The 24,706-nt window shown below is 29.4% G+C and overlaps 1 protein-coding gene across 3 annotated transcripts in view; it reads right to left on the reverse strand.

The window, feature by feature from the left end:
* The window catches only part of LOC126736223 (putative epidermal cell surface receptor), a 78,220-nt gene that overhangs the window by 18,041 nt on the left and 35,473 nt on the right, over positions 1–24,706 (reverse strand). For all 3 annotated transcript variants that reach the window (XM_050440480.1, XM_050440481.1, XM_050440479.1), the window contains exons 2-5: positions 5,999–6,128; positions 5,346–5,599; positions 277–492; positions 90–213 (exon numbers count right to left, since the gene is read on the reverse strand). In XM_050440480.1, the coding sequence (XP_050296437.1) occupies positions 90–213; positions 277–492; positions 5,346–5,599; positions 5,999–6,063 (659 nt within the window). In that variant the 5' untranslated portion in view covers positions 6,064–6,128. The remainder of the gene's footprint in view (positions 1–89; positions 214–276; positions 493–5,345; positions 5,600–5,998; positions 6,129–24,706) is intronic.

A 24,706-nucleotide genomic window follows, 5' to 3' on the forward strand; every position in this document is an offset into this window, starting at 1 on the left:
TCCACTTAATATTTAGAATTTATTTTTTTGTTGTGAATATGGAAAAACGGTTTATCATATAACAAAAAAATAACCACAGAAACTCTTACCTGGGTTTACACGATACTTTGCCAGCAATTTCACAGATACACACCTCATCGCATCCCTTATGGAAAGTATCGCCTCTATTATAAGTTTTATTACCATAAGAGCACATTTCCAGAGGTTCTGTTTCTAAATATATATATAAAAAAAAAATTAAAACAATTATTTTAAGAAAATTTCCCAATATTTTACCGGTATCTCCTGCACAAACCATAATGGCACAACAAGGATCCTCGGTCTCTTTCTCGTTACAAAGCGGATCGTCGATCTTCTTTCCTTTTCTAAAAAATGGTCCTGTGCAACGGTCCTCGCACACCATTTTGCCCATTTTACAGGTGCAAACGGAGTCGCAGCCCACCTCCAGTTTTTCACCGTTTTCGTACGTTAATCCTCCCTTTTCACATACACCTAAAAAGACCAGGAAATTGATGGTTTTTATCACCAGAAAGCGACTAGTTAGCATTAAAAATTACTATTTGTTTCCTGGTATACTGGTTTGGTGTCTATTAGAGAGAAAAACATCAATTTTGGATCCCACCTTTCACCTAAGAAATTCTCGTCTTATGTATATATGCCCCCTTTTTACATAAATTAAAAAAAAAATTAAACGTCAAAGTAACCCAGCTATTTATTGACCCTTTCACTTAAGTCTTATTAACTCAGTTAATTCATCAGTTCGAACTAGCAAATGCATGATTTTTCTTCAAGTTAACCTTATTTTTTTATATGTGGTAATATCACCATCTCCGATCCGTGAGAAAATCTTAACCTCTAACAACGTAAAACTGTTAAATTACAATAAGAGGGCACCACCAAAGAAGTGTTTTCAACACGTACCATGCATTTGGTAACCACAATTCACAAATCTGATTTTAATTTAATTCTGTGAACGCGCGTTAAATTATTAAATTAATTAGCGGTTTTTTCGGTAATAATTATTAATTTGTCCCAATTTTAACTGTTTGGAAAATGTCGTTTTCACCTTCAATCTTCCCTTACTGGTATATCCACAATATAAACTAACAATAATCGAAATTTAAAAGCGTGTAACTAACTTTTCAAGGCATTTTTAAAAGCGTTTGGAGACTTACTAAATAAATCCAAATCCTTACAATGCGTACTGTTGCTTTTTACTATCTTTCATAACGGAGAATGCTCGCTCAACAAACATAACATTAATTTTATAATCAGCTTATAATTAATTATTTTTATTGTGTCTGTAATAATTTAAATAAATTATAGTCGTTTTTATGTTTATACAGGGCGTCCCGAAATTATCCCGAAATATTATCAAATCAGTAACAGTAATATACGATAAACATTTCGAAAAATAACGACAAGGCGTTTCGAAAATATTAACAAAAAACTATCTTTAATAGGAATTATAAAACACCGTGTAATATGAAAACGATTCACTTTTCAAGATTTCTGTATATGAAGTTTTTATCATATTATTAGACAAAGATACGGCTGGTAAAATATTGCGATGTAACTTCGGGACACCCTGTTGTATATACGATATTTTTTATTAAATTAATTTTTTTCTTTAATAACTCTTAATCTATTTGATCTGTCGTATGCAGAAAAGTGTTTCTTAATTAAATAATTTAAAAGAACATTTGTCCTTAAATTTTGATGACCAATTTACTTCAGATAATGTTTGTTTTATTTCCAAATAGTCAGCCTTTGTAAAACTAAAAAGGGTTTTATTATTAAAGGGTAGTTTATTATTACACATTTAATTAAATTTAATTAAGTTTATTTTTACAGTATTAAATTGCATCAAAATTACGATGTGATAAATTTAAAAGCAAATTGAAATATTAATTTTTAATTAATACTTCAGATATAGATACATTTTTGTAGCCTACGTATCATAGTGTAAGCTACATTTTAAATAATTTAACTAATTCAATTTAATTCGAAAAAAAATTACTCTAGTGTACTTTTCAAGGCATTTTTAAAAGCGTTTGACTTAAAATACCTAAAATTTTAACAATTTATTTCTCAAATGCCTAAAATTGTAAAAAAAATTATATTACAACTACCTGGAATTGTGAAATAATTAAAATTTAAACGTCATTATTAAATTAATTAAAGTAGTTGAGTTACCATTTTAATTAAAATACCTGGCAATTAAACACTGACGTACTTATACCTCTCAACTACCTAGAATGATAATATTATTCCAATTTAAATGTCATTAATAAATTAATTAAGTAGTCGAGGCAATTCAGGCACAATTTGACTTAAAATACCTAAAATTTTAACAATTTAATACTAAAACCCCTAAAATTGTAAAAAAGTGTATATCACAACTACCTAGAATTGTAAAATAATTAAAATATAAACGTCAATATTAAATTAATTAAAGTAGTTTAATTTCAATTTTAATTAAAATACCTGACAATTAAAAACTGACGTACTTATACCTCTCAACTACCTGGAATTGTAAAATTATTCCAATTTAAATATCATTAATAAATTAATTAAGTAGTCGAGGCAATTCAGGCACAATTTGACTTAAAACACTTTAAATTTAACAATTTATTACTAAAATGCCTAAAATTGTAAAAAAAGGTTATATCACAACTACCTAGAATTGTGAAATAATTAAAATATAAACGTCAATATTAAATTAATTAAAGTAGTTTAATTTCAATTTTAATTAAAATACTTGACAATTAAAAACTGACGTACTTATACCTCTTAACTACCTGGAATTGTAAAATTATTCCAATTTAAATATCATTAATAAATTAATTAAGTAGTCGAGGCAATTCAGGCACAATTTGACTTAAAACACTTTAAATTTAACAATTTATTACTAAAATGCCTAAAATTGTAAAAAAAGGTTATATCACAACTACCTAGAATTGTGAAATAATTAAAATATAAACGTCAATATTAAATTAATTAAAGTAGTTTAATTTCAATTTTAATTAAAATACTTGACAATTAAAAACTGACGTACTTATACCTCTCAACTACCTGGAATTGTAAAATTATTCCAATTTAAATGTCATTAATTAATTAATTAAGTAGTCGAGGCAATTCAGGCACAATTTAACTTAAAATAGTTAAAATTTTAACAATTTATTACTCAAATCCCTAAAATTGTAAAAAAGTGTATATCACAACTACCTAGAATTATAAAATAATTAAAATTTAAACGTCATTATTAAATTAATTAAAGTAGTTGAGTTACAATTTTAATTAAAATACCTGGCAATTAAAAACTGACTCACTTATACCTCCCAACTACCTGGAATTGTAAAATTATTCCAATTCAAATGTCGATAATGAATTAATTAAGTAGTCGAGGCAATTCAGGCACATTACAACAATTTATTACTTAAATGCCTAAAATTATAAAAAAAATCTATGTCTTAACTACTTAGAATTCTGCAATATATCCAACTTAAACGTCATTAATTAATTATTAGTCTAGACAACTAAGGCAAAATCTTAATTAAAATGTCTGACATAAAATTCTATGTCCCAACTACCTAGAATTATGAAATAATTAAAATTAAAACGTCATTATTAAATTAATTATTACTTAGTCTAGGCAGTTGAGGTATAATTTTAATTAAATTGCTTACGATTTTTTCTCTCAAAGTAACAGGGGAAAATTATTTGTTTTTCCCGTAAAAATTTGAGTCTTTTCCTGATACGTTAATTGGAGTAATTTATAAACAATTAAGCCCCTCAAAGAGGACTTTTCTTCTGCTTTTTATCAAAGTTCTATTATTAATTGTTACTTCTTGCGTTAGTGTTAGTTCCAGTAGTCTTTATTTATCACTTTAGGTTAAGATGCCTAGACATCAATATTTTTTCTAATTCGGCGAGATATGGTTTGTGTTTATGCCCAAGCTTGTCGGCGTTATGCGCAATTGTATCCAAATAGGAGGCAGCCAGATTTTAAACTCTTTAAAAACGTTTACCAGAGACTTGGTGAAACGGGTTTATTCAGACCAAAGCGAGATATTGGGCGTCCAAATAGACGTATAATGTGGACCAACAAAAAAAAGAAGTGTTAGACCAGGTAGCTGAAGATCCAGAAATAAATGGTGAGAACTGGAATTAGTAAGTCCTCAGTTTTCAGAATATTTCATAGTGAGCGTCTTTATCCAGACCATTTTACGCCAGTACAAAATCTTTCAAAGACAGATCTTCCAGATTTCGCCCGCTATATCCAGGAACAACAAAATCAAGATCCCCTATTTATTAATAAAATTATGTTTACGGATGAACGCGACTTTTATCCGACGGGGAATTTTTAATTTTAGAAACTAACATTCGTGGGATATTGCAAATCCAAACCTCATTACTGAAAGACACTTTCAACACGAATTAAAAGTTAATATTTGCTGTGGTGTTATAGACAATTTGTTTTTAAGATCTTACGAGTTACCTCCAAATCTAAACGGAGAATCATATTTAAAATTTTAGAAGCAAAACTCATTGATTATTTAGAAGACATAGAGATATGATTCTTTTGCAAGACCCGTGAGAGAATATCTTAATGCTAATTTCAACTGGATAGGACGTGGAAGTCAAGGACCTTGGCCCGCACGAAGTCCTGATTTCAACCCATTGGATTTTTGCGTATAGGGATACATGAAATCCATTGTTTACGAAAATCAAATCAATTATTTAAAAAAATTCAAGCAGCTGCTGAGTCAATTATTTTTTAAGATTCGGCGATCTTTTTTTAATTTAAAATGTCTTGAGACAAATTGAGGCCATGTAGAACATTTCCTGGCAAATATTGATAATTTGTATTTTTAAATAATTATTTAGGTTTTATATTTTTATTTATCAATCATTTAAAGTGTAATAAAGCAATTTAAATAGTTTAAAATATGGTTTTCGTGGATGTCTTGAAAATCTTTAAATATAAATATCTAGGAAAAAGAGTAATGATAGAGAAATTTTTAAGGGATACCTTTTGTAAGCAAAAATGCTTGCAGAATGCATATTTAAAAAATAATTATATAGGGCGTAAAAAAAGCTATGGAGTTCAAAAAAAACACTAAAATGTGACTTGGGGCGCCCTCCATGAGATAATGAAAAAAAACTAATAAAATTAGATTTGGCATATAAAAAAACCTCCAAATGCCAAATTTACTTAAAAACAAAAAACAACAAATAAAAAAAAACTTAATGTATCACTCTGTATCTTGATTTCATTTTCGGACTACAGCATAGAAACACCGGACTAATAATAAATCAATGCAAAATCCTCGTCAACTTACCAAGCGAAGTAGTGACATTCAATCCCGCCTTTTGTTCCTTCCTGTTGGGAACCAGAATTTTCGAACTGAAAGCCTCCTCCTGTTCGGGCATCATTCCCTCTTCGTCGTCGTGTATAGTGACGTCACTGAGGTCGAACTCATCATGAGCGGATGAGTTAGTCAATAGTTTATTGGTCGGGTGGGCTTCTTCCAAAGTAAAATTCAAGGCTCGTCCTCTTATCGGTTCTTCTGAGGGATGAGGTGAGGAACTGTTCCTGTGAGAAAATTACATTAATTCACACAAAAATAATAACAGATACGTCATCTATAAAAATGAATTATAGCAAAGGACTTAATAATGGGAATTGGTACAAAGCAGGACATAGTTAGTAAGTTATTGTAGCAATATCAATGATCAGTGGAACCCAACTGTGAAGATCAGAACGATAAAAAAGCCGCTCTAATGAAGCTGAAAAGGGTGTTAACCAGTAACAACTTGATGCAGAAGTTGCTAATGAAGATGGTACGCCGCTATGTCTTTCCTGTTCTTTTCTTCAACTTAGTTCAGTTAATCCTAGATAGCGTATTCGGTTGTAAAACAGACTTGACTATGAGAGGGTTGAGTCAGTTTACTATATGAGAATGTGTTAGGAAAATCTTCATGTTATACTTACAACGGGGGTAGAGGTGTAGGTCGGAAATCCGTATGTACATCCTGGTCGTCCTCTGGCATGATCATGCTCAACGCTTTCGGTTTGGTTTCGGTTGGGATGGAGTGGAGGCCCAGGACGGCCAAGTCGTCATCTGGAATAATAACAAAAAAGTGTTTACGGGACATTTGTTTCCATAATTAAACCTTTAGTATTTGACGGTTTATTCCAGGGGGTAGAGTCATGAATTTTTTCAATAAAGGCATGAATATTTTCTTATTTTAGTCAGTTAAATGAATATTTTGTTATTCCTGGTTATGGAGTCGGATGGTTTCTTTCTCTTCCAGGCAGTTTATGCATTAATATATTTTTTTTTTATTTCAGACAATAGAACGAATAGTCGGGAATATTCCTCTTTTAGTCAAGACAAAATTCATGATTGTTTGTGTATTCGAGATAGTATATTTGATCCATAATTTTTTTTTATTACAGGCAGTTAAACCATGGATTATTCTTCATTAATTCATAAAGGCCTTGATTTAGTCATAAATTTGTTAATTCCAGGCAGTCGAATCATAGATATCTCCCCTTAATTCCAGACAGTTGAATATATTATGAAATAATTTTAAATTTATTACAAACAAATAAATATAAATTATTTCTGTTCTATTCAAGGTAGTTAAGGCAAAGATTCATGGTTAATTAGTTAATTTCAGGCAGTTAAACCATGGAATATTCCTCTTCTATTTCATCAAAAAATTCACAAGTGAGTCATCAATTCTTTTCCACTATATCAGGCAGTTGAAAATAAATTCATTTTATTATTCCAATTTAGTTATAAATTCAACAATATTTTGTTGTTCCAGGCAGTTCAAGCATTATATATTCTTTTGTATTTCAGATAGTTGATAAAAAATATTCGCCCTTCGAACATCAGCCCTTTTAAAACACTTCCTCTGAAGTTACTCATAAATCCTCTGAAGTTACATATATTGAAGTTCCGGATGTTATTAGATAATAATATAAAAAATAAAACTAGCTGTAATATATACAATCTCAATATAAAATTGCTAAAAACTGGTAAAAACATCATTGTGATCCCTCTTACAAAACTGATAAATAGTTATATTTCTAAAAGAATATTCCTTTTTTATTCCAGACAACTGAGTCATAAATTCATGATTGAGTTGTTATTCCAGGCAGTTGAATTATGAATAAATTTCTTTTTTTATTCCAGGTAGATAGACATAAATTAGTCCTGTTCTATTCTAGGCAGTTGAGGTAAATATTTATAATTATTTGGTTAATCGAGGTAATGAAACATATTTTTTTCCTCTATTTCAGGCAGTTAAACCGTGAATTTTTCCTTTTTTTAGTCCAGACATCGACGGAATTATAAATTTTTCATAAGTATCTGATTATCTCATTATTCCAAGCAGTCATTATTTTTTTCTTTTATTTGAAGCCTGGAACACTCCATTTTCATAAAAGACAAGATTCGTAATTGTTTATTTATTTATTCCAGGCAGTTGATTTATACATTAATTTCTATTATTTCAAACAATTAAACCGTGAATTAATTTTCTTTAATTCAAGTCATTTAGACCTTGAATTTTTCTTTTTTATTCCAGCCTTTCAGTCATAATTGATTTGTTATTCCAGGCAGTTGAATTATGAATAAATGTCTTTTTACTGCAGGCAGATATAAATTGGTCCTGTTCTATTCTAGGCAGTTGAGGTAAATATTTATAATTATTTGGTTAACCGAGGTGTTTAAACATATTTTTTTCCTCTATTTCAGGCAGTTGAACAATGGAATATTCTTCTTTTATTCCAGGCAATTAAACTGTGAATTTTTCCAGACATCGATTGAATTATAAATTTTTCACAAATATCTGATTATCTCGTTATTCCAAGCAGTGATTAATTTTTTTCTTTTATTTGAAGCCTGGAACACTGCAATTTCATAAAAGACAAGATTCGTAATTGTTTATCTATTCCACGCAGTTGATCCATACATTTATTTCTATTATTTCAAACAATTAAATCGTGAATTCATTTTATTTAATTCAAGTCATTTGGATCGTGATTTTTTCTTTTTTATTCCAGCCTTTCAGTCACAATTGATTTTTTATTTGAGGCAGTTGAATTATTAATTATGTCACTTTCCTTCCAGGCAGTTAAATCAAAGATTCATGATTTTTGGTTGTTCCAGATTGTGGAATTAGTCGTTTTTGCCATCTATTCCAGACTGTTAAAGCCTGAACTATACCCCTTTTATTTCATACACAGTTCAGCACGAAATTCCAATCATTTCAGTTTTTTATTAATTAGTCCTGTTCTATTCTAGGCAGCTGAGGTAAATATTTATAATTATTTGGTTAATCGAGGTATTTAAAAATATTTTTTTCCTTTATTTCAGACAGTTGAACAATGAAATATTCTTGTTTTATTCCAGGCAGTTAAACTGTGAATTTTTCCTTTTTTATTCCGGACATTGATGGAATTATACATTTTCCATAAATATTTGATTATCTCGTTATTCCAAGCAGCTAAATAATAAATTTTTTCTTTTATTTGAGGCAGTTAAAGCCGGGAATTATTTTCTTTAATTCAAGTCATTTGGACCTTGAATTTTTCTTTTTTATTCCAGCCTTTCAGTCATAACTGATTTGTTATTCGAGGCTGTTGAATCATTAATTATGTCTCTTTCCTTCCAGACAGTTAAATCAAAGATTCATGATCTTTTGGTTGTTCCAGACAGTGGAATTAGATTTTTGTCCTAGTGCCCTTGTATTTTATCGGTTGTTTAGCAATAAATTCCAGAAAGTTCAACTATATATTTTTTGTTTTTGTTCAAAACAGTTGAGCCACGGATTATTCGTCTTTTATACCAATCAATTAAACCATGAATTTTTCATTAATAAAGTCCATCTAAGGAATTGATCTGTAGATTATTTCTTTTTATTCCAAGCAATTGAACCATGGATTCCAACCATGAATTATTCAATTTTTTTCCAAGCAGTTGAGACATCAAACATCCCTTTTTTAATTCCGGATATTTTATTGATAAATTCAGGATTATTTTCTTGTGCCAGGCATTTAATTCATAAATTATTCTTCGTTCATTCCAAGCAGTTGAGTAAAATAGTGATAAACTTATCATAATCCTTTTGGTAAAGTCACACCTTTATTTTAGACACTTTTAATCCAGATAGTTAAGTCCATAAATTCCCAATTATTTTGTTATTCCAGGCAATTGATCTACACATTTTTTCCTTACATTTCATACCCTGGAAACCTCTTATATATTCCTGGAAATTGAGTCATAAGTCCACAGTTTTATTAATTCATTATATGTTTACGTGTGGCATCTCATGACGCCTGTAATGATTTTGTGCGATTCACTTGGAGTCTGATGATGGTTTGAAAAAGAGAAACTGGTAATTTTATGACGTACTTATTTTTTAAATAATTTTTATTGTCTCGAACGCACTATTTAACGACGTTGTGTCACAGTACGGTGGTCGGTAGACCACAATATCGACAAGTTGGTCTATAAATTCATTTAATGTTTGGCTTCTCGAGACTATTCTAAATCTGTAAATCCATTATATCATTCAATAGGTTGCTTCCATAAAAAGTATTTTTTAATAAATCATTATTAATGTCTTCTGTTATAATATTGGTACCATTAAAGCTATCGACTTGATCAAGATATTCTTTAAATAACTGGTTTATGGCTCAGGCTATAACTCCTCCTGTTTTATTGTTGTTGCTAGTGGATTGTTCTAATATAATATAACTTAATGACTTATTAATTAACTTTAACGACTTTCAAGAAATCTCCAAAACTTTGATTCTTTTAACCCCACTACCTTATATAATCCCACCTGAAATCCCATAGAATTATGATCCTATATATACCTCCGTTGCTCATCAGACCTTCACACTAACCTTGATCTACAAATTCTTCTCCAAAATTGAATTGCAACCGACCGAGTGTGAAGAGAGAAAGGTGCTGGTGACCAAAGAGTGACCCAACCGATGACATCCTGCTTACTTATCATGAACGACTTTCTTTAAACGCGACAAAACAGATGCGGCCGTATTGAAATCAAATAAACTTTAATAAAAATGTTCACTCAGTTCATACACCTTTAGTCGTTTAAGGTCAACTTTGTTTAGATCGTCGATTGATTATTTATAGAGACAAAGACCGATCCTGTGGTATTTAATCATATTTGACCCAATCATCAACAATGTTGCTGAAAGCCGAACAATTCAAACAACCGGAATGAGTCAATAATAATTGTGGCAACAATGGCGAATGGGCGGCAATTGTTCTTTGGCTTTTTACCATATGAAAAGAAGGATATTGACTTAGTGGGTCGTTTTTGTTGCGTATTAGCTGCCCACTTTCACTTATAGGTACTACAGGTTAAGTAAGAAATTTAACCTGAAAAAAAATATATCAACGCGAATCAAGAGGTAGATAGCTTCTATAAGCATCCTTGACTCTAGTGATTTTTTTTTAATGTTAAAATCTATACGGAGTTTATCAGTTATGGCCCCCGCAAAACCGTGATTAACATAAAAATCAACCCGACAAAAAGTGATTTTCATGCAAATGAACTTTCCGGTCTACCGACCGCCGTACTATGACACAACATCGTTAAATAGTGCATTCGAGACAATAAAAATTATTTAAAAAACAAACAGAATCACATCATAAAATTACCAGTTTGTCCCTTTAAAGCCATCATCAAACTCCAAGTAAATCGCACACTCACTTGAGAAAATGTGTAGATCAATTGCCTGGAATAACAAAATAATTGGGAATTTATGGACTTCAATATCTGGAGAGTCAATGAATTCAATCATTCAATGTGTCTAGAATAAAGGTGTGACTTTACCAAAAGTATTATGATAAGTTTATCACTATTTTACTCAACTGCCTGGAATGAATGAAGAATAATTTATGAATTAGATCCCTGGCACAATTTATCAATAAAATATCTGGAATTAAAAATAGGATATTTGATGTCTCAAGTGCTTGGAAAAAAATTGAATAATTCATGGTTAAAGTGTCTGGAATCCACGGTTTAATTGCTCGGAATTAAAAGAAAATATCTACAGATCAATTCCTTGGAACAACAAAATAATTAAAAATGTATGGACTTTATTAATGAAAAATTCATGGTTTAATTGCTTGGTATAAAAGACGAATAAACCGTGGCTTAACTCTTTTGAATAAAAACGAAAAATATATAGTTGAACTTCCTGGAAGCTATTGCTAAACAACCGATAAAATAAAAGGGCACTAGCACAAAACAGAAGGCAAAAATATCTAATTACACTGTCTGGAATAATCAAAAGATCATGAATCTTTGATTTAACTGTCTAAAAAGAAAGTGACATAATTAATGCCTCAAATGGCTGGAATAAAAAGGACAAATTCAAGGTCCAAATGTCTTGAATTAAAGAAAATTAATTCACGGTTTAATTGTTTGAAATAATAGGAATAAATGTATGGATCGACTGTCTAGAATAATGAAACCAAAACTATAATTCAACTGCCTGGAATAAACACCGTACTGTGACACAAAATCGTTAAATAGTAGTGCATTCGAAACAATAAAAATTATTTAAGAAATAAGCACGTCATAAAATTACCGGTTTCTCTCTTTAAAACCATCATCAGACTCCAAGTGAATCGCACACAATCATTACAGGAGTTACACGTAAACATATAATGAATTAATATAACTGTGGACTTATGACCCAATTTCCAGGAGTATATATATAAAGTTTTCCAGGGTTTAGCATCTGGAACGTAAGGAAAAAATGTGTAGATCAACTGCCCGGAATAACAAAATAATTGGGACTTATCTGGAGAGTCAATGAACTCTTCGTCCAAGTGTCTAGAATAAAAATGACTTTACCCAACTTCCTGGAATGAATGATGAATAGTTCATGAATTAAATGCCTGGCATAACAAAATAATCTTGAATTTATCAATAAAATATCTGGAATTAAAAAAAGGATATTCGATGTCTTAACTGCTTGAAAAAAATGAATGTTTCGTGGTTCAAGTGTCTGGAATCAACGGTTTAATTGCTTGGAATTAAAAGAAAAAAATCTACAGATCAATTCCTTGGAACAACAAAATAATTATAAATTTATGGATTTTATTAATGAGAAATTCATTTATTTAATTGCTTGGTATAAAAGACGAATAATCCGTGGCTCAACTGTTTTGAATAAAAACGAAAAATATATAGTTGAACTTCCTGGAAGTTATTGCTAAACAACCGATAAAATAAAAGGGCACTACCACAAAACAGAAGGCAAAAATATCTAATTACACTGTCTGGAATAATCAAAAGATCATGAATCTTTGATTTCACTGTCTAAAAAGAAAGTGACATAATTAATGCCTCAACTGCCTCGAATAACAAATCAATTATAACTGAGTGGCTGGAATAAAAAGGAAAAATTCAAGGTCCAAATGTCTTGAATTAAAGAAAATTAATTCACGGTTTAATTGTTTGAAATAATAGGAGTTAATGTATGGATCAACTGTCTAAAATAATGAAACGAAAACTATAACTCAACTGCCTGGAATAAACACCGTACTGTGACACAACATCGTTAAATAGTAGTGCATTCGAAACAATTAAAATTATTTAAGAAATAAGCACGTCATAAAATTACCTGTTTCTCTCTTTAAAACCATCATCAGCCTCCAAGTGAATCGCACACAATCATTACAGGAGTTACACGTAAACATATATTGAATTAATACAACTGTGGACTTATGACCCAATTTCCAGGAGTATATATATAAAGTTTTCCAGGGTTTAGCATCTGGAACGTAAGGAAAAAATGTGTAGATCAATTGCCTGGAATAACAAAATAATTGGGACTTCACTATCTGGAGAGTCAATGATTTACTTTACCCAACTACCTGGAATGAATGAGGAATAATTTATGAATTAAATGCCTGGCACAAAAAAATAATCCTGAATTTATCAATAAAATATCTGGAATTAAAAAAAGGATATTTGATGTCTCAACGGCTTGGAAAAAAATTTCAAGTGTCTGGAATTCACGGTTTAGTTACTTGAAATTAAAAGAAAAAATCTACAGATCAATTCCTTGGAACAACATAATAATTAAAAATTTATGGACATTATTAATTAAAAATTTATTCATTTAATTGATTGGTATAAAAGACGAATAATCCGTGGCTCAACTGTTTTGAATAAAAACGAAAAATATATAGTTAAACTTATGCCTGGAATTTATTGTTAAACAACCGATAAAATAAAAGGGGAATAGTTTAGGCTTTAACGGCACAAAACAGAAGGCAAAAATTTCTAATTCCACTGTTTGGATTAATAAAAAGATCATGAATCTTTGATTTAACTGCCTGGAAAGAAAGAGACATAATTAATGACTTAACTGCCTCGAATAACAAATTAATTATAACTGAGTGGCTGGAATAAAAAGGAAAAATTCAAGGTCCAAATCATGAATCTTGTCTTTTACCAAAATCGAATGTTCCCAGCTTCAACTGCTTCAAATAAAAGAAAAAATTAATGATTTGACTGCCTGGAATAACGAGATAATCAGATATTTATAAAAAATTTATAATTCCATCGATGTCTGGAATAAAAAAGGAAAAATTCACGGTTTAACTGCCTGGAATAAAAGAAGAATGTTCCATTGTTCAACTGTCTGAAATAAAGGAAAAACAATATGTTTAAAAACCTCGATTAATAATTATGAATCTTAAGCTCAACTGCCTAGAATAGAACAAGATTAATTAATAAAAAACTGAACTGACTGGAATTTCGTGCTGAACTCCTCATAAAATAAAAGGGGTATAGTTCAGGCTTTAACAGTCTGGAACAGAGGGCAAAAACGATAACATAATTCCACAGTCTGGAACAACCAAAAGATCATGAATCTTTGACTTAACTGACTGAGATAAAAGAGGAATATTCCATGTTCTAACTGCCTGGAATTAAGAAAAAAATAATATAGAGTTATTGTATTATATAGTAAAGTATTGTATTATGAATGTTGTCTGGAATAAACAAACATCATAAATCATGTCTTGAATAAAAGAGGAATGAATATTCGAGCCTTTAACTGTTTCAAATAAAGGAGAAAACTAGTGTGATTTCCAAAAAAGGAGTAGTTCGTAATTCAACTGCCTGGAATGCTCATAATCATGAATCTATTGCCAAACTATTTATACAGTTTTAAAATAAAAGTGGAATAATTCAAACCTCAACAGCTTGGAAGAGGCGGAAACAATGCAATTCCTTAAACTGGAATTTATTTATTTTTTATTTACCTCATATATCCACATACATAAATATAATGCATAACATAGACATACAAAATTAGATAACCGAATATCTGCATGTGTTCCTGTGCATGTGTGACTGTCTTTACGAAAAAAAAAATTAATAAAGTATACCCTAACCATTACAAAAATAAAGAGTTACAATAACAAAACAATGTTTTGAACCTATAAACACTTTTGATGTTGTTTGAAATTAAATTAAAAATTATTGGTGCAAGATAGTTTAAAGGTCTCTTGTTCAAATTTGTGTTTATTTTTTGAGTAACTAAGTATTTGTTTACGCAATTTCTGGTATTATAAGAATGCATTACATAGATGTTTTTTTCGTATTTTTTTTTAAAATAAAGCAGCATACCTCTAATACATAGATTAATAGAACATCAAAAATATCGCTGGAGTATAACAGATTTGTTGGGTAGAGCTTATTTTTTTCAAACACAACTTTTAATATATAGTATATTATCAGAGAAAAACAAACCAGTGGTTTGTTTTTCTCTGATATTATAGTATACTCCATTAATAAAAAAAAATATTCTATATTTTAATGATTATTTTATGTCTACCAACTACCTGAAACAATCTATAGTTCAGGTGCGCCTAATATAACAAAATATTGTAAACACGGATAAATCAGCTGATTTTTCAGTTATTCCGGAATGACACAAGTGATATACCGCACGACGTCTCGAAGGTTAAACGAGAATCATCCGGAACAGCGTTCTGCCGAGTATATAAGCAGCCGCATCGGCGATAGTAGTTAGTTCAATGAAATAAAGTCCGAAATATTGGCGCGAAATTTAAATAGTTGTAAATTAATAGAGTAAAAATAATTGTCTCTAGTAATTGAGATCGTATTTTCGTAATGAAGTGTATAAACAAATTAGTTGACTATTTTCGATTGTTTTAATAATTCACACTTAACGAACGAAAAAAACGATACAATTTTTTTTTAACTTGTACATTTTTCAAAAAACTCTGAAAGAAGTGTCTAATCAATTTAAAAGAGGAATAATTGTATAAATTTTTAAAATTGTAACTTTCTTAGTTTTTGATTATGAGTATGTTGATATGATTCTTTTGAAAAAACGTTGAAATAGGTGTCAAATGGGTGTCCAATCAATTTAAATGAGAAATAATTGTACAAATTTTCAAAAGTGTAACTTGGCTAGCTTTTGAGCTATGAGTATGTGGATATTTCTTAAGGAAAAAACAATGTTTTCACAAAAATATTTTTTTCTCAATTTTTTGTACATTTTTCAAAAAACCCTAAAACAGATATCTAACCAATTTAAATGAGGAATAATTGTACAAATTTTCAATATTATAACTTTCTTAGTTTTTGAGTTATGAGTATGTTGATGTGATTCGTTTGAAAAAAACATTTTTTCCACAAAAATTTAACTTCTTGTACATTAAAAAAAAACCTGAAATATGTGCCTAATCAATCTAATAAGAGCTCATATTCAAGTTGTCAAATGTAAACGTTTAATCATTTTTAACTTATATTCGTCGTTCTTTCGAAATCTCTTATATTCGTTTTATGGTGAAACTACTATAAGAGATTTCAGGTTCATTTACTGATTAATACTAAAAAAAAAGTCCTGGTTTAGTATAAATTGATTTAAGAGATCAATGCTTGATCATATTTTTTTTTAATTCATTTTAAGAAAGATTCAGGTGATATTATTTCAAAAACGATTATAGTATGAATATAATTTGTGAGCATGGTCCATAGAATTATAAATAGAAATATAGAAATAATAGAGGAAGGAAATTGAGTTTGTTTAATTCATTTGTTGAGATTATATGTAAGTCAAATTCTAGATAATTATAATCAGGATCATTGGTGGTCAATTGCTTCAATAGTGCTTAAAGGATGTGACAAATTAATAAAAAATATGAAGAAATTCGAATTCTCACATAAATAATTCCATAACCGTTATACCGCCGTTTCCATCAAGAAAATTAGCATAATCGCAATAATTAATATCCAATTTTTTTCGTGATATGCCAAAGACAAAAAAAAACCATTTCTCAACCTATAATTGTACAGTTAGACAATTGAAGTGGGTTACCTAATGCATCAATATTTATTTGGATTAATTATTCGACTGTTATTTTATGATTTATTGATTCGGGTCGTCTAAATCCGACACGATTATTCTGTTTATTGTTATTAACTTTTTAACCAGACCATACCGTTTTAATAAACTTACGATGGAAGTCGGTGCAACAACGTAAAATTCGTTTTGCTCCGTGGTGCCGAACCCATTGACAAACGACTAAATAAATTCATTTATTTTATACCGAATTAGGCGCTAAAACTATTCAGACTTTCACTGTTATTGAAATGCTTTTCACTTAGTGCGTCTAAATTGTTTTTTAATTCTATCAGACGACATTATCACAAAATGAAAGTGACGTTAATACAATTTGTTCGGCATACAAATTGTATTCGGAAAATCAGTCGTGGGATAAAATGATGTTGACTTAATTGGTGTTTATTGGTCCACCGGCCCTAAATCCATAATTTACCTTAAAATCAAAAAAATTGCCATAAAAATTAAAGTACCATTGAACCAATATTAGCATAACCTAAATGATTATGATTGTCATTTCATTTATATGAACTGATAAGATTTGAGAGGAAAAAAGTTTTACAGGCAGTTGGTTATTCATTATTCTACTTTGTTTTTAGTTTTATATATGTATATAGATATATTTTTTTATGTACAGGAAGTTGAAAAAACAATTTGGTAAAATAAATCTATTTTTTCTTAAAACCCATGTTCATAACTCAAAAATCAAGAATGTGACGCTTTTGAAAATGTGTACAATTATTCCTCTCTTAAATTGGTTAGACACCTATTTCAGGGTTTTTTAAAAATTGTACAAGAAGTTAAGAAAAAAAACATTTTTGTAAAAAAATTTTTTTTAAAAAGAATCATATCAACTTACCCATAACTCAAAAACTAACAAAGTTACACTTGTGAGAATTTCTTCAATTATTCCTCATTTAAATTGATTAAATACCTGTTTCAAGGTTTTTGAAATATATACAAACAATTAACAAAAAAAAAATTAAAAATTTCTCTTTAATATTCAATAAACGATCCAATCGATGAGTCACTGCACAGCAAGATCCTTCTAACATTAATAAAATTTATGTCTCCACGAGTCTTACATAATAAAAACGCCACTGCAATAAGTTCCATGGGTTTTTCTGCAATCAAATTAAACAAACCATTTTAGCATAAACCTTACTCATCCCGCACAAGGTCAACTTTACAACACTTTCTGAAAGCATATTTCAACAGCACTTTCTTTAAGTTTCTTAAGTAACTATCTTGATCATTATATAGCTTTTTCCTTATGTATAATAAGAGCAGGCCACTTTTGTCAACACTACAAGAAACGAAGTAATTACAGAAAGAAACAAAACAAAATATCTTTAACCAATACTTAAATTGGAATAATCATATTAATTATATTTGTGGTAAAGTCAGAAACCTAATACAAAAATTTTACGTTCTTCAAGAAATACTGGGCAGCAAATTGTGTTTGCTTGTGTATAAATTTTTAGTGGAGTCTCTTTTCTTATTGCATAATAGTATGGGGTGGTACTTACAAATCTAATCTTCAACCGTTAAAAATTGTCCAAAATTACTTAATTTATAAGAAAAATTGACTTTACTCAACTGAGCTACTATACAACTCTAATATTAGCGATATGAATAATCTTTATATAGAAAAAGTACGTTCTTTTGTACACAGTACTGATATTTCAAAAAAAATAAATCAGGCATTCCCAAGGTATCAGGAGTACTTTGGCACAGAATCATAAGCAAATTAACCTTCATTTTATAGATTATTTAGGAGCAAAATTTTATAACTTAATCCCCTCTGATATGAAGAATATAACTAATCAGAAAGTCTTCAATCGGAAGGTCAAGAATTATATTCATGAAAATTTTAATAGTTTTAGGCCATTATTAGGGTAAATTTATTACTCAAAAAATAATAGGTTATAGTGCAGATTACCAACTAATTTCTGAATTGTCTTATATTGAATTGTTTATATATTGTCCTTTCATTATTATTATTGTTAGTATCAAATGGCTTTGAGAGTAGATTGCTGTAAGTCTATGTATATGTAGTGTAGTTTTTGACTTCTTAAATTATTCATTTAATTTAAGTAGATTAACAGATTTCTTTAATAATATATTTATTTATAGGCATACGCAAGTATTAAGTTACTTAGGTGCTTATTTTGTACTTGAATAAATGACATAAAATTAACTTATTGAGGAGGATGTTACGTCAGTAAATTAGTAGATTACGTCAGGTAAAAAAAATTCCTCAGGAATAAGAAGGTGAAGAAGAAGAAGAAGAATGTAACCGAAGAGTAAGCAAGCGACCTTGACCAAATGGACCAGATTTTATTCAGTACGAAATATGCATCCGTTCTTGACTGATTCGCGTATTATTTCGGGTCGACGGGTTTTATTATCAGGTACACCTGTATAGGTGAAAAAACAAGTGAATGTCTGCTGCTACGATCGTCAGCTGGTTTAATTCCGAAAGTTTTCTTTTATCTGCACACCCGAAGAAGTGGAAGTAAAGGCGGTCGAACACCATCAGATATAAACCAAAGACAGTTGGTTGGTTGGGCATAGTTTCCATGGATTTAAATACGGTCATATTTTTTTAAATGCCATTGATTTTTTCGTTATACGTCTAATAGATGCAATTTTTATTGAGGGTTTTAGAGAAGGATTAGAAATCTAAAACCGTCTTTAATTTTTTATGAAAAAGCAGGTTAGGAGTTGAAAGGTCAAATTGCGTAGATTTTGCTGATTATTTTTTTTAAATAAAAAGACAAATTAGAGTGAGACACTCATAGTTTGAAGGTCAAATTCCGTAGATTTTGTTAATGGTGTATGCGCTCCTTTATATTCTTACTCATCTCTTGGAGATGAACAAAACGAGCGGTGAAGAAATAAAAACCGAGAGCCCGAGGCGTAGTAGTAGATATAACCTGCATCTTTTTCGTGTTTTACGTGACCAGGGTTGGACTGCAGTAAATAAAATATTTGAAATTAAAAAAAAAATGGTGAAATAGGTGTTTAATGAATTTAAACAAAGAAATTGTATGTGAAATTTGAAAGTTGTAGTTGTTATAATAACTTAAATTGTTTTGTTTTGGTAAACTATCTTAGTAAACTTATCTTGGTAAACTTAGTTATATGGTACTCTTACTGACAAAATATGTTGTTGAATTAGCTGTATGAAAATAATTTTTATTAATTTTTGTAAGATGTAGTTTTTTTTTCCTTTAAAAAATATTAAACTAGACTAAACACTTCTTCGTCCCATTTCTTTTAACGCCGCAATAACTATAAAGATTAAGAAAGAATTTATGGACAAGCCATACAAGAGTAATTCGATACTCGAGGTTCGATCTTATAAACATCCAGTTTAAGAGCCCTGAGATCCAAACTTTGCTTAAAAGATCTTTTTAAAACGTATTCGAGTTTTGAAGTAAAAGTAGCGTGCGTGAATATGTGTGTATAAAACGTGAATAAATTTAACTTAAAATTAATTAATTATTCCAGGCATTTGAGTCATAATTTTGTGTCTGATATGGTAGAAAATCTACAATTTGACTGCCTGGACTTTTAACTTGACGTTTTAACTTAAACGTTAACTTTAAATTAAATATTAATTATTTATACCAGTCATTGAAAGCATTTCTAATTAAAGGGCCTAAAATGGTAAAAAATCTACAGGTCGACTGCTTGGAATTATAAAATAATTATTAATTTAAATATTAAATTAAAATTAATCAATTATTTCAGGTGTCTAAGTCATAATTTCATTTCAAGTGTCTGAAATGGTAGAAAATCTACAATTTGACTGCCTGGAATTGTAAAATAATTTTTAACTTAAACGTTAACTTTAAATTAAATAATTAAATATATCAGGCAGTAATAACATAATTTTAATTAAATGTGTCTAATATTTAAAAATAATATACAGTTCAACTGCCTGGAATAACAGAATAATTTTAACCTAAACGTTAACTTAAAATTAAATAATTATTGCAGGCATTTGACACAAAATTTCATTTAAAGTGTCTGAAATGGTAGAAAATCTACATTTCGACTGCCTAGAATTGTTTAATAATTTTTAACTTAAACGTTAACTTTAAATTAAATAATAAATATTTTTACCAGTCATTAAGAGCATAATTCTAATTAAAGTGCCTAGAATGGTAAAAAATCTACAGGTCGACTGCTTGGAATTTTAAAATAATTATTAACTTAAATGTTTAATTAAAATGGATCAATTATTTCAGGTGTTTAAGTCACAATTTCATTTCAAGTGCCTAAAATGGTAGAAAATCTACAATTTGATTACCTGGAATTGTAAAATAATTTTTAACTTAAACGTTAACTTTAAATTAAATATTAATTATTTATACCAGTCATTGAAAGCATAATTCTAATTAAAGGGCCTAAAATGGTAAAAAATCTACAGGTCGACTGCTTGGAATTATGAAATAATTGTTAATTTAAATATTAAATTAAAATTAATCAATTATTTCAGGTGTTTAAGTCATAATTTGATTTCAAGTGTCTGAAATGGTAGAAAATCTATAATTTGACTGCCTGAACTTGTAAAATAATTTTTAACTTAAACATTAACTTTAAATTAAATAGTTAATTATTTATTTCAATCATTAAATATATCAGGCAGTAACTCCATAATTTTAATTAAATGTGTCTGATATTTAAAAATAATATACAGTTTAACTGCCTGGAATAACAGAATAATTTTAACCTAAAAGTTAAATTAAAATTAAATAATTATTCCGGGCATTTAACTTAAAATTTCATTTAAAGTGTCTGAAATAGTAGGAAATCTACATTTCGACTATCTGAAATTGTAATATAATTTTTAACTTCAACGTTAACTTTAAATTAAATAATTAATTATTTATTTCAATCACTAAAGGCATAATTTTAATTAAAGTGCTGAAAATGGTAAGGAATCTACAGCTCGACTGCTTGGAATTGTAAAGTAAATATAACTTAAGCGTTAACTATTAGTTAAATAATTAAATATATCAGGCAGTAATTACATGATTTTAATTAAATGTGTCTAATATTTAAAAATAATATACAGTTCAACTGCCTGGAATAACAGAATAATTTTAACCTAAACGTTAACTTAAAATTAAATAATTATTCCAGGCATTTGACACAAAATTTCATTTAAAGTGTCTGAAATGGTAGGAAATCTACACTTCGACTGCCTGGAATTGTTAAATAATTTTTAACTTAAACATTAACTTTAAATTAAATAATAATTATTTATACCAGTCATTAAAAGCATAATTTTAATTAAAGGGCCTAAAATGGTAAAAAATCTACAATCAGACTACTTGGAATTATAAAATAATTGTTAATTTAAATATTAAATTAAAATTAATCAATTATTTCAGGTTGTTAAGTCATAATTTCATTTCAAGTGTCTAAAATGGTAGAAAATCTACAATTTGACTGCCTGGAATTGTAAAATAATTTTTAACTTAAACGTTAACTTTAAATTAAATAATAATTATTTATACCAGTCATTAAAAGCATAATTTTAATTAAAGTACCTAAAATGTATATGTTGTTTTAAGTGCTTGTGCCTTATTTCGGATTATTTTTATACTGGTGAGTTTTCTCACGGAGCATATCCAATTTTCATTATTTTTTATTCCCTATTTTTATTGTTGTTGCTATTTACATTTCAACATTTTATTTTAAATATATGTGTTTTACAAGAAAATAATTATATTTGGCCTCGTCTTCAGTAAATAATATCACTGGTAGTACTCCCTGTTCCTGCTCCGAACCACACATTTCCAAGATAAGCAAAAAAAATTTCGTTGCTTTCCGCTCCCGTCCCCGAATATCCCATAACCAAGTCTTATTTTTGCTTCTTACATTAAATCTAAGGAGAATTATGAGGCGGACGAGGAGTCTAGAAAACTTGACATAGAAACTGAATGGGAAATAAATTCTTTCGCCTTTGAAAAAATAAAAATGTTTTTCCCAATTTCCGAGGTCGACCTATTTGCGTCAAGAAATAATAAGAAATGTAATAAATTTGTCTCGTGGAGAAGGGATCCAGAAGTGTGGGAAGTTGATGCCTTTACTTTGAACTGGGCAGATTTTTATTTTTATGCATTTCCGCCCTTTCCGTTAATTTTACGAGTTCAAATTATTGCAGACAAAGCGGAAGGTTTTTTGGTAGTACCTAATTGGACTACTCAGCCGCGGTACCTTCTCTTTTGTTACTTACAAAACCGCCACTACTTTTTGAGCCCAAAGATGACCTACTTTTCTCTTTTGACAGGTCTCTTCATCCTCTATGGCCACAGCTTTCCCTGGTGGCAGGAGGCTTGTCTTTCAGGCGTTGCAGAACAATGGACTTCCCGCAGTTTCTATAGAGGTTTGTCTAGCTTCTATTACCGAATCCACACGAAAATAATATGAAGTGGGACTAAAATTGTTGTGGAGTTTTTGCGAGGAGAAACAAGTGGATGTATTTAATGTATCCGTCCCACTTTTGCCTGAGTTTCTAACGTATCATTTTAACAAAGGTGTTTCTTATGGTTCTTTGAATAGTTATAGATCCTCTATAAGTCAAATAGCCAAACCGGATATAATAAACGATTTTAGGTTAAAGAGATTTTTTAGAGGAGTATTTGGTTTGAGACCAAACGAACGAACTCATAACTTACGAAACTCTTCAATCAAAAATCTTTTTAAGACATTTAAAAAACCCTATCGAAATGCCACTACACAATCCATAAGTAGATGGATCAAGAGTATGCTCGACAAGAGTGACTTAGATACTTCTTTTTTTAAAGCGCATAGTACTAGACACGCTACGATATCGGCAAGCGCTCGAGAAGGTGTAAGTATGGATGTAATCAGGCTATCGGCAGGGTGGACAGAGAGGTCTAAAACGTTTGCTAATTTTTATAATCGACCATTAAGAGTAGAAAATAATTTCACAACAACTATTTTAAGCTGTCAGTAGTTATTGTATTATCCATTTAAAATGGGTTAAGGTTCTATTTTACGTGGTTATTTTATTAGGTTAAGGTGTTATTTTGTATTATTAAGTACATCATATTATATGTATAATTTGATCCGCACCCGACAAGGGTTAATTTCTTTTTTATTATTTTTTGTTAGAAATAAAAGGTTATAATTCTTTTAGTATTATGGTGTATTAATTTATTGTTGCCGATTTCTTTAAACATCTACGAGTGATCTTATTTACTGAATACGAGGCCAAATATAATTAGAAGATCAAACGAACTTACCTGGAAGTGAAGTTCGATTATATGTAGGCCTCGTCGAAGTAAATAAGTCCCCTCCAGCCCAAGTATTCCCGAGTGCAACAATAAAGCTTTGAAGAAATGAGACTTGGTTATGGGATATTCGGGGACGGGAGCGGACGAAACATTTTTTTGCTTAGCTTGGAAATATGTGGTTCGGAGCAGGAACAGGGAGTACTACCAGTGATCTTATTTACTTCGACGAGGCCTACATATAAATTAAGATTGAACTTCACTTCCAGGTAAGTTCGTTTGATCTTTTAACAATATTTGACATAAAACATTTAATATAATATACATACCTGTTTAATCTACATAAAATATTTACAGATAATTCATTTAATAAAAGCAGAGTGCTAGAGCTGCATATCATCTTTTTTCGTAATTTCTTGTAATTTTTTTCTTTTTTACGTAAAATGGCCATATAACGTAGATTTATTTACCAATAAGTTGCTTATTTTGGAGTGATTGAGCCACAGAGCAATCTTTCTGTATTGTGAAGTGTTTGAGCCACTTACAGATTTGTATGTTGCAAACTACGTTTTCCTGTACTATTTATAGTATGAAACTATACCTTTCCAAATATCCTATTTTACTATCTGTTTAAGCAGTTAATAACACATTTATATTGCGCTAGTGGGTAACAGACACAACGCGTAATAATATTCCACATATAATAAATAGCTGTTAAATAATAATTTAACTAGTTACAAATATTTAAATCTTTTAATAATCTAAATATTAAATAAAATAACATAATTAGGAAATTGGTTGCTCAACACATTTATTTTTTCCAGGTACGTACGTTATGTCATCTTACACTTGACTTGACATGTATCAACATAATCAATAAGTATTTTAAGTATCGTGGTTTTTAAATATATAATGTAAGTAATTATCACTAAGATTAGTGGTTGATTTATTTGATTAATATTGTTTAATAATAAAA

The sequence above is a fragment of the Anthonomus grandis genome, chromosome 5, assembly GCF_022605725.1.
Source record: "Anthonomus grandis grandis chromosome 5, icAntGran1.3, whole genome shotgun sequence".
NCBI classification, from domain to species: domain Eukaryota; kingdom Metazoa; phylum Arthropoda; class Insecta; order Coleoptera; family Curculionidae; genus Anthonomus; species Anthonomus grandis.